The following is a 12,145-nucleotide window of genomic DNA, read 5'->3' on the forward strand; positions in this document are numbered from 1 at the left end:
TTTTTTATAACTGTTGTACAAGTATTTGATATTATCATATATGCGGATAACAATGTTATTGATTTCAATGTATTTGATTATCATGTATTTATAACAAATATTACTTTTTATTGCAAACGTCAAAAAAATTCAAGGCGGAAGAACTAAAACATACTGGTCCTTTATTCATTAAAAAAATATGTATGGCTGTCATCATTATAGAACTATTATACAGCATTATAACATTAATTATCCGTGTCTGGTTCAAAATAGCTTCATTCATCTCATTGTATAGATTGTACTTGCAGAATGGTATACTACATGAGTCATGTCATATAGTTTTTATCTCTGCAAAAGTAACGCTTTTGCTACCGATGTTCAATGATGAAATTCAAAAAATTATGATATAGTGACTATGAGATGATGGCTTGTACAGTATCCACCACGGGTTTACGACATACTGCACATGTTTTCATGTTCTTTGCACACTCAGCACAAGCAACCAAGTGTCCACACGGTACAAATACTTTCCTTAATTCTCTGTTATAACAGATTTTGCACATCCTCGCATCATCGATTGGTTTACCGGGTAAATTATTTTGCGATTTTGCGACAGTAGATAATCGATGATCACTACTAAACTCGTTTGATTCCGTCGAGATTCCGCCGCCTATGCTCTCAAAGCCACTATCTTGAGAGCCTATTGAATTTTGAGAGCTTGGTCCAGGAGGAGGATAACACTCCTCCTCATCGTCAACTTTTTCATCTTCCTCACAGATTGCTATAGATTGCTTATAAGATTCCTTTAAAAAAAGAGATAAGTATCATAGAATTAATATAATATTTTTTATTTAGAAGACAAATATGTTATTTTTTTATAAGTGTAAAATGCACACGTTAACATGTTCCGTGTCGGACCGATTTTTGGAGACTTTCCGTTCAGGCCGCGTGGGGCGTATACATGTGCAGTGGGGCGTATACATGGGGCGAAAACATGCGCAGTATGTCGTAAACCCGTGGTGGATACTGTACAAGCCATCATCTCATAGTCACTATATCATAATTTTTTGAATTTCATCATTGAACATCGGTAGCAAAAGCGTTACTTTTGCAGAGACAAAACTATATGACATGACTCATGTAGTATACCATTCTGCAAGTACAATCTATACAATGAGATAAATGAAGCTATTTTGAACCAGACACGTATACGCTCCACGCGGCCTGAACGGAAAGCCTCCAAAAATCAGTCCGGCACGGAACGTGTTAATAACCTGTTTGCTGTTGGATTTTCCAGTAACTTTGTTTACATATTCCTGTCCTTGAACCATAAGCAAGTAACAACATTTAGAAAACCATTTGGCATGCTGTTCCCAAGGATCATCCTCTGGCTCCCAATCTTTCAATCCGCCTCCGCAATAATAGCATAATGTTTGATCACCATTTCCTGTATAATAAAATCCAGCAGTTGCCAATTGCTCCTTGGTTTGTGGCATTGATATAGGCCACATTTCAAATGTACGTAATCTATCGTCATAATTAGCAAATTGAGGATGTTTCGGGTTCTTTGAGGAGTCAGCACGTCCTCCTCCTCCTCCTGCTCCAAAGTTAAGCGTTACTGCTGCTGTATCTTGTATGTGTACATTGGTGGTGGTATTATCTGAAGTAGCATTAGGACTGTATTCTATACCATAAGGTCCACACACATCTCTTCCTCTAGGCACCGATGGTGGAATTGTGCTGGGATCTACACCCGTGGGTACATTGCCACACGGAATATTCCGAATAAACCTACATTTCGCAGACCACCGTTGATGATCGACCATCGGGTCATCATCTGGCAGCCATTGGCTTATTTCCACATGACACTCGAAACATCTCACTTTGTCGCTCTCTCCTGTATAGTAAAATCCTGCTGCCGCAAGTCTCGCTGGTAGTATAGATGCACATGGCCAGTTTCTGAAACTTTCCTTGCGTGCATCTTCGAAATGATAGTCAATGCTGTCAATTTCATCGAGATATATATCGTTGCTTATAGATGAACTTGTTATTGTTGTTGATAAATGTAAATTCGAAGCGGGCTTGAAAAATCTATCTGTCAATATATTTTTGCGCTCGATGCATTCAGTCATTTTTATAATATGTACTGGATATAGGTGTTTTTTATACAGGCGTTTGAATCTGTAAAAGAAAAGACAAGTTATAGATAAATATACGTTTCATAAAATGATAATTTGTCAGCAATTTGCACACACACACACACACACACACACACACGTGCGAATATATATACGAGGGTTGATCCAGAAATAAGGTTCCCATCAATTTTACAAATAGACAACATTATTTATTCTCATAGAAAATTTACATCGTTGGAAAGATGAAACTTTGCTCTATTTTTCTACATAATCGCTATCTTCTTCTACGCATTTTTGTAGACGGTGCTCCAATTTCTGTATCCCAATGTCGTAGAACTCCGCCGCCAACCCGTTGAGGAAGCGTTTCACCTCTTCTTTGACTTCATCGTCGCTCCGGAAGCGTTGGCCACCCAAGTGTTCCTTTAACTTGGGGAACAAGTGATAATCACTAGGCGCGAGGTCCAGAACCGCCGGCGAGGACGACTGACAGCCGGTGTAACGCTGCTTCACGACAACGCACGATCTCACGTCTCCCGTCAAACCCGTATACACGTAAATAACACGTAAATTTTTGAGTTATTAATTAAAGAAGCCTCTATAAATGACTATTTTCAATCATTGATAACTTGAGATTTTGCGTATTATTTGCACAATGGAACGGAATTTGCACAATAAGACTTTTTTGCTCACTTGTTCTACTTGTACACCACGGGAACCGAGATTAGTTTGGGACACTCTATATATTGTATAACATGCCGTTTTTCATATTCTGAATATATTGTGCATATATTCATCCGCGATGTTTCATTTATTTATTAAATATTATAAATATATTCTGGAAATAACATCTGTATTTTTAACAAAAATAATTAAAAATGTTTGATAAAAAAAATATGTATACATCTAATGAAAAATATGTATACATTTTCTCATAATTATGAATATGAAATGTTATATAATATATGTTTTCCAAAGTAACTTGCTATTGTTTGCTATAAAATTCACTATAATCTGCAATTAAAAATCTAGAGACAATAATAACGTCACCAATATGTGTATTACATTAATTTCTGTGGCATGGCAATGTTGTGTTTCCGTTTTATTTCCAACATTTACTAGTAGCATTATGCCATTATAAATGTTTTTGTGTGAAAGATGTAAAAAATATATTGTATTAGCATAGCCCCTCAAGATATTGATTGATAGGAGATACCACATTGGTATCACAGAAATTCCTGATCGTGATCAATGAAATAAAACAACATTGATAGCACAGTTAGGATCACGTGATAGGTAATCATCCTTCAATGGATCGAAACCACACGTGTCCACACAAAGAACGCATTATTATGAGATAAGAAAATATAAAAATTATAACGGCATCTTTTTTAAGATAAGATAATCTAACATTAATGTTAATGTTTCATTTTGTTTGTGTTAATAAAATTTTGCTTCAAACAATATTCTGTAATCGCAATAATTAATTCCTGTAGTAATTCGTCAAAAACTCTGCTGGTGAAATATTGACCAGACTGCTTAATCATTAATTACTTTTCCCTCCCTGGTGATTGCCAGTAATATTTTTCTGTAAGGGGACAAGAAAGAATACTTCTCCCCCCTTTCCCTTTAAACATATTATGCTGTTACAACGGCATCATATGACATTAAATGTTTGCATACCATACCTTAACAGTTTGTTTGGGTTTTTATTATTGTACCTACCTATATCTTCGTAGAGTTTATTAATTAAAATCAAAGCATCTTGTATATCAGGAGAATTTATTATTATAGTTTATTTTTAGGTACGAATAAAAAAAATGAATAAAAATGATATTAATCGTTAACTTTATATATTTACTTTTCAATTAATTAAAAAAAAAACTTATGTTTATTTATTATATTGCACAATCTGTCGTTATGCAGATATATTTCAATATTGAGATAGCTCTCACATACCTAATCTAATTCTTCTTCTTTTTTTGATAATTCATTGTATCTACCCAAGCAATTATGCAAACGTATACTATTACACATTTCTTTATTTATTTTTTTTTATACCTATATGTGCTCGCAGTATTTATATGTTAAAATTAAGTATTCTATATATGACATGTCATATGAAGTATTCTATATATGACATGCCATTTCAAAATAGAGAGATTTAAAATAGACTTTGATTCCAAGTCAATAGCGTTCAATCGATTTCAGAATAAGAAAATCCGATGATAAATAGAAGAAAACAAGAACCCTTCTATTCCATACCGTATCTATCCTATCGTTTAAAAAATTTGTTGTATTGTGTATTTAATTGTGGATTATTAAAGGCTATAATAAAACAATCATGATTAAATATGTTTATCGAAGGAAAAGTATAAAATATAATCATCATTAGTTCTAAGTAAGTATACACGTAGCATATATTTCAGGTGTAAATAAAGAATCCACACAAAGTCTAAGTATATGTTAAAAGATATTTCTCGTTCGTATCGTTTTATCTGTGCAATAGATGGAGTGTTGCAAATGAAATTGTGAAATATTCGGAGGTAATTATGTAGAATACCGACGACTTCGATACCGATTTCAATAAACTTGAAATATATTACAAAGGAAAGGTCGCAAGTTAGTGACGATATTTGGATGGAAAATGAAACGTTCACCTCTAGTTTTCAAGATATAAGGCTCCTGGATAGTCGTTGCAACTGTTCTTGTTTGATGACGTTAGAAGCGAGAAAACACATGTCAAGAATTCTTGCGTTATACGTTCAAATAAAAAAAATATACTCACAATATGACATTTGTGATTGATTCAGTACATTTGTAAAATTGTCCGTGCATTTTTCTTTTATTCGAACAAGCAATAAATAGTCGTGAAATTAACATTGACAAAATCATGAAAAAAGAGATTAAAATGAATAGTTCCATATCAAATTGATTTTGCGGTTGTTTATTGATTGTTCGAGTAAAAGAAGAATGCACGGACAATTTTACAAGTGTACTGAATCGATCATAAATGTCATTTTGTGAATATATCTTTTTATTTAAACGTATAACGCAAGAATTCTTGACATGCGTTTTTCCGCTTCTGACGTTATTAAACAAGAACAGTTATAGCGAGAGACCGGGAGATATAATTATTTAGCATCTTGGGTAACAATATTCTATAGAAATATGATATGTCTAGTAAAACGTTTTATATACATGTACAGGGTGAATCAGTTAAAGCGTGACAAACGTATATCTTAAAAACAAAGCATTTTACAGAATAATGTTTCATACATAAGTTATATGGTTTCAATGGGGATATAAGATAATGGGAACAATTTGACCTTAGATTATTGTTTGAAGATCACGTGAAGGTCACCTTGAATTTTTTAAATAGAACCCGCTATTTTTTATTTCATATTTTTGTAGCTCACCTCAAAAACTTTTCAAAACACTATAATAAGATATTGTTGCCTTAAATACTTTTCGAGTTATATAAATATTTTATTATAGTGTATTGAAAAGCTCTCGAGGTAAGCTACAAGAATATGCAATAAAAAGTAGGGGGCTACATTAAAAAAATTCAAAGTGACCTTCAAACAACAATTCAACGTCAAATCGTTCCTACCATCTAATGTCCCCTTTGAAACTATATAACTTTTGTATGAAACATTGTTCTGTAAAATGCTTTGTTTTAGATACAATAATCTATTATTGTATATGTTATTGTATATTGTATATGTTTAATATATATGTTCTATATAACTTAACTATAATTTAACTATAACTATAACTTTTGTATGAAACATTGTTCTGTAAAATGCTTTGTTTTAGATACAATAATAGATTATTGTAATAATAGATTATTGTATCTAAAACAAAGCATTTTACAGAACAATGTTTCATACAAAAGTTATAGTTATAGTTAAGTTATAGTTAAGATATATAGAATATATATAACAGATATATGTTTATCACACTTTGACTCACCCTGTATATATACACATTTTCATGGCTCTTCCGAGATTTGCATCTTTATTCGAATATAATCTCATTGCTTTTGCGAATTAGTAATTGGAATGAATACCTTGATATGAGGGAGCAATTTGTACACGTAGAAATGGGCCCTCTCCCTGGTTAATCTAACTTAACCTAAACCTATCTTCTGCCGTCGTGTACGACAGTCGCGTATTCAGGTTTTCCTCTTTTTGAATTAAGCATGATTATTGTTTTTTCTCCTTTTTCTTAAAATAATTTCAAAACTTACTAAAGGTAAGCGACGCTTAATTTTGGGTTTAGAGTACTCAGTGAATTTCCTTTTCCAACATACTTCAAAGTCATTCAATATCGGTGAAGTCGTCGCTAATAGAGTCAGGAGTTGTATACTGAATATACTGCTTTGGATAATAAATAATTCTTATGATGACTGAGCAAATAAAGTAAAAAAAAACATATATTTTCTTAATACAAGCACATTAATTAATGCTTTTCTTATATTTAAGCATATAAGAAACTACCCAGATAGAAATGCGTGATGATCACAGTATGTAATATCATATTGTATGACTTCAACTTAATATCTTTTTAAAGATTATCACGTGAGCATTAACATCATATCACATGAACAACAAACATCACGTGAACACAAGATGTACACACACAAATATGATGTGTGTATATTCATGACGTCGTGATTATGATCACGTGCTATTAGATATTTTTGTGACACATACCAACGTGACATCTTAACATGACTACCACCTATCTGTATCTATTGTTGTGTGCTCTATGCTGTGACTATTATAAATAAACAAAATTAGGTCAAATTGACATACATTTTGCTTGTCTAGATAGTTTAAAAAAAGGCTATTGATTTAATTTGGCTTATTTTATAGAACAAAGAGAATAAACTAATACAATATGATCTCATTCTATGCATAAAATCATATTTATGTTTTTATCTGCGCTTTATACAGCGGTTATCTTAATCATTTCAGCAAGCCAGTTCCAACCGTCTCTTTCTTTCATTCATTTTTTATTTATATTCCCCACCCAAATAAACACATTTCGGCATATTACACATTTCTGCGTCATGATGACTAGCATAAGTATGTTAAGATAACCTCATCCTCATATAGACAAGCATTTTATGTCAGTATATAAACAAAATCATCTGATGTCGTGAAAATTGCGGCGATATTATGATATGCCGCAAATATTAATATGCTTATTTTCCCGAGAAGAAAGAAAGCAATTAATCTGGAATTATTGTAGTAATCAGAAGTCGGTATTTTAATTAAAATGATGGAGTAATAAGTGAGTCTTCCTTTCTTCTTAGTTAGAAATATATAATGATGATTACATATTATCACAATGTTATCACTACTATTGTGACTTCAACTTAATACCTTTTTTTCAAAGACCGTAATTAACATTACATGAATACAAAATATATATATGTGAGTGTGCTTTTTTTAGTTATTTTTCTTGTATATATATACATATATATTGCAATTTTTCTGTGATTAACCATACTAAATACTTGTCAGAGCAACACGCAATAGGAAATAAAAAGAGGATATCTTGTAACTTTTTCCTTTCGTCACAACATCTGAACAGATTTTTCTTTTGAAGAAAAAACATTTAAAAGCTTAGTTCTGTGTTTATGCATCAATTACTGCTTTTCTTTGATTACAGATAAAAGGAAAGAGAATAGCACGGCAATACTACACAGAAGAAAGTCCATTAAGACAATCTCATTTTTTAGGCATAATTGCATTGAAAATTTCCAAACAGAAGCATTATTTATGAATATTTATATATATCATGATTGCTGCTTTGTGGAGCATTGTTGTCAATTTATTAAATAATCAACAGACACACGATGCATGAATATTTGAGTTTAATGAATCTGATTAGAAATTTTTGATATCGACTATTATGCTTAGGGGGAATAAGACTGCATTAGTGAAATATTCTATACATGATACTCCGCCCATGTTTATTTTACGAATTAATATCCGTTGACTATCAGTTTTGAATCATTAAAAAAATAGATACATATTATCCAATAAAAAGAGGGAGGGAGGGAGGGAGGGAGGAAGGGAAGAGAGAGACAGAGAGAAAGTCAACGCCTATAAGGTGATGATAAGCTGTAAACAAAGCCGTAAACAGATTTGAATCTCGAATATCGGAGCACTATCAGTTGTCGATATCACGACTGATTTATCGCATTCATTCCACGCATACTAATACCTTATTAATATAATATTTTAACATTAGGCGTGTCCTACTTCTCGTATATATTTAAGATGCTCAAGCAACTCTCCGAGTGAAAATGCGAAGAGAAAAAGGACATTCGCATCCTTCTAAATCAGTTGCCAGGTAATTAAAAGAATCACTCTTACTTTTTTTCGTATGTAGTACGTCAATGAAACGAAAATACAGTAGATTATTAACATACCTGTATTAACTTGGCTGAATAGCTGCTAACCGTAACGGGTTTGCTTTGTCCTGCGTGACTCTTCAAATAACTCAATCGTTGTCACGCCCCCTCTTTCTTTCTATCTGGACGATGCAAGTCGAATCTCGTATATGCGAACAGTACCTCCGTGTTGTGTTACATGGAACGAGTCCCGAAAACGACGCTTATCTCGTGAACCTTAACTACTGCTGTCACGTCGCAATATGTCTTGCATACGTGGACATGTATACGCTTATATACAATGTGCGCTTGAGTATCGCTTCGAAAACTCGATAGGTCTAATCGGAAAACACTGAAGCACATTGGTTACTATTGTTTGATATAGCAATGGCGATAAAAGTAGCTATACAGCATGCTTGCCTTCGTAAGCAAGCCTTCTTTGGTCGCGTTCAGCAGAACGTATATTTTATAACCATTGCAAGGGTTTTCCGTGCTGAGGTTGGATTATTCCTCTAGATCTAAAAATATAATCCAATCACAGCTCAGAAAACTTAAAATAGTTACAAAATAAATGTTCTGCTGAACGTGGTCCTTTTATTAGCTGCGTTCAGAAAACACAAGCGATCATCAATGTGCGATCATCAATGAGCTATCAGTTTGGATTATTGATCTTTGTTTTGTTAGATCCTTAAATTTAGACTAATTACGTTGACGAATTACTTGATCGTTGTAAGGTTGCGTTCGAGAATCCACACCGTGTGTATATTACTAGACATCAGCTGTTTTGAATTATCCAGTCTATATTTGGAAACATCATACTTTGGATGCGTTCGGGGAGACGCGTCATTCTATCTTTATTATTCTTTAGTGTCGGTTCACAATAAATATTTTAAGCCTTAAGCCTTAAGGAATTGATCAATCACAGTCGAATATGAAGAGAATAATTAACTGTGATTGGTCAATTTCTTAAGGCTTAAAGCTTAAAATATTTATTGCGGGCCAACACTTACGTGTACAACAAGGATGGAATGACGTGGTAAGGCTAAATAACGTCTCCTCAAGTACACCTTTGGTGTATTTTTGTGATTTCAGTGACTGAAATCATCAAAACATATCAAAGAGCGATGTTTCCGAATACAGACTGGGTGTTTCAGGACAGTTGGTATCTAGTGGTATGTACACCACAGTGCGAATTCCCGAACAAAAGTGTACTATTACAAATACAACTCGATCGTTGTATTTTCTGAACGCAACCATTTGCAGTGCGTCCCGATAATAAAAATATTAATTTTTCTTATTAATTATCAATTACTCAGTTCCTTTAATAAATCTGTTTATATTGTGTCGCCACGCTTGCGTATAAACTTCTCTCACTCTTTTCTATACAGCCAATAACAATCCATCTTCTATCCTAGAAGTATATATGGTATTGACAGACGTAGAAAGACGTGTGGGTAGAGGCGGCTTATAGAGCAACGCGGCCATGAGGCCATTTACAATTCTATTATTTTAATTAATTTTTTTACAACAGTAAGAATATAGGATTTAAGGATACAAGGATACAAGGAAGAAGGGAAAGTTGAAACGTAAAAACGTTAATAGAATATATAACGTATATTATATTAGGTGATTGCATATGAAACCGCATATGAAACCCGCTGGCAATAGATGGCGTTAGGTACACTATTTAGTGGCGGGTGGTTTCGCCTGTGTTCGTTTATTTTCGAAATAGGAGTCAAGTCCCCGATAATTCTTCTTGGGAACTAATTATACGTATTCAATAAAAGCAGGTTACGTACTCTTTACAGCAGAACTTTTATATTTTTCCTTCTCGAATACAAGTATTAACTTAAACATAACTCGCTACAATCTACGTAATTAAACGTAAGTCTTTGTCTCTTATTTTACGAGGGCAGTCCGATAAGTACTTAGCCTACAAAAGAAAAACGAAAATTTTGGAAAAGTGGCGATTTATTTCTCAACATAGTCTCCTTTTAGCTCGATACACTTGACCCAGCGATGCTCCAACTTCTTTAACCTCTCTTATTTTACGCGGCACCCATCGCGCCGACAGTTTTCTCATGCCCAAAATTTCATGCAGGATATGACCCACGCGGTCTTTTGAAATGCCTACTGTTTCAGCTATCTCGCGCACCTTCAATCGGCGGTCTGCCAATACGAGATCGTGGATTTTTGTCACGTTATCCTCCGTGGTAGCCATTTTCGGGGCACCTGGGCGTGGCTCATCAAAAACCGACGTGCGACCACGTTGAAACTCGTTAAACCAATTTTTGACGGTCGCCATCGAAGGAGAAGAGTCACCGTACACAGCATCCAAGCGCTCTTTGATTTCGCTGCGCGATTTCCCTTCCAAAAACAAGAATCGAATCACCGACCGATATTGCTCTTTTTCCATTTTTCTAAAATCCGCGGACACGCCCACTTCCACACGCGGTCAAAACAAAACTACGAATCCGATTCGGCTGAAATTTTGACAATAGCCGTCTACGAGAATGTATTACACGGATAGTAAATCTCTCTTGCGATAGTGGCGCCATCGAGCAGTGAGGCTAAGTACTTATCGGACCGCCCTCGTATTCTTTCTGTGTGCCTCAAGTGCTATCTCTTGGACTAACTGACTGCCTCGAGAGTTCTCTAACGGCTATTTCACTTTTCCGTTGGAAGTACTGGGGGAATGAATTGCCCCTAGCTTGATGCCACAATTTTTTCGAATTGAAAGTTGGCAATTCACATGATGATAGGTCGATAGAATCCCGCCAAAACACCATAGGTGATATTTGTGCGACGCGTTAACATCATTTATTTTGATTGGGTTTATAATGGCAAGTTTTGTTCCAAATAGGTCACATTTGCGGGAAGTTATGCTCCATTATTTTCTGGCAAAGAAATCGTCCGCGGAAACGTATTGTTTGATAGAGGAAGTATATGCCAAACATTCTCCATCGAATATAACGTACAAAAAGTGATTTCGCCGCTTCCAAAGTGGCGATTTCCTATGGACAAGGACCGCGGGAAACCATCTAAAAGTTTGAGGACACGGAAACCGCTGCTGAAACCGTCGGAAACTACCATTGGGGATCGTTATCAACTGTAACTGATCCGTTTGAAACGAGCTCTGCAAGAGAAGAGGCCGAAATGGGAGAATCGCCATGAAAAGTTGATTTTGCACTTCTTCAAATCCCTCCCGCATACACAAAATGTAGATGAGCAGTAAATTGTTATGTAATTTATATAGTTAGAAGATTTCCTGAATTGTATAAATTGTGTTTCTGAAGTGTTGTAAAGAAATATAAAATAAATTGAATATTGTTTTTTCAATTTGAAGCATTTTAAATTATGTCGAATGGTCTTGGGCTTTTTCAAATTTTATAACAAATCTAATCCTGTTAATTTTGAAAGTGGTTTAACTCTATTTATGGTAAGAAAACACATATTATTCACTTAATAATTGTTATTATTTTAATAGGAATTGTAAATTTAACTCTCTTAGATACACTTAAGCAGTGTGACACATTGGTATCCTATTTCCTATATATTTTTAATTTTATTGAAACGCAAACTCTTAAATATCTCAATTTAAGTATAAATGGACTTAGGTCAC

The 12,145-nt window shown here is 34.1% G+C and overlaps 1 protein-coding gene across 1 annotated transcript; it reads right to left on the reverse strand.

Annotated features, from left to right (window-relative positions):
- Positions 1-144: 144 nt before the first annotated feature.
- Positions 145-8,895, reverse strand: LOC106745429 (baculoviral IAP repeat-containing protein 3-like). The gene is made up of 3 exons (XM_014621021.1): positions 8,563-8,895; positions 1,254-2,160; positions 145-782 (listed from the first exon to the last, which is right to left on the reverse strand). The coding sequence occupies exons 2-3, from the start codon at positions 2,109-2,111 to the stop codon at positions 393-395; spliced, it is 1,248 nt and encodes a 415-aa protein (XP_014476507.1). The 5' UTR covers positions 2,112-2,160; positions 8,563-8,895; the 3' UTR covers positions 145-392.
- Positions 8,896-12,145: the final 3,250 nt, after the last annotated feature.

The sequence above is a fragment of the Dinoponera quadriceps genome, unplaced genomic scaffold (genome assembly GCF_001313825.1).
Source record: "Dinoponera quadriceps isolate SergipeBrazil2010 unplaced genomic scaffold, ASM131382v1 scaffold1651, whole genome shotgun sequence".
Lineage (NCBI taxonomy): Eukaryota > Metazoa > Arthropoda > Insecta > Hymenoptera > Formicidae > Dinoponera > Dinoponera quadriceps.

What these genes read in the sequence shown, in the direction of transcription:
- LOC106745429 (XM_014621021.1), bottom strand. Translation starts at nt 2,111, where the DNA reads ATGACTGAATGCATCGAGCGCAAAAATATATTGACAGATAGATTTTTC. An exon ending in GAAAATCCAACAGCAAACAG is followed by an intron (nt 783 to 1,253) that starts GTTATTAACACG and finishes CTTTTTTTAAAG; the next exon opens with GAATCTTATAAGCAATCTAT.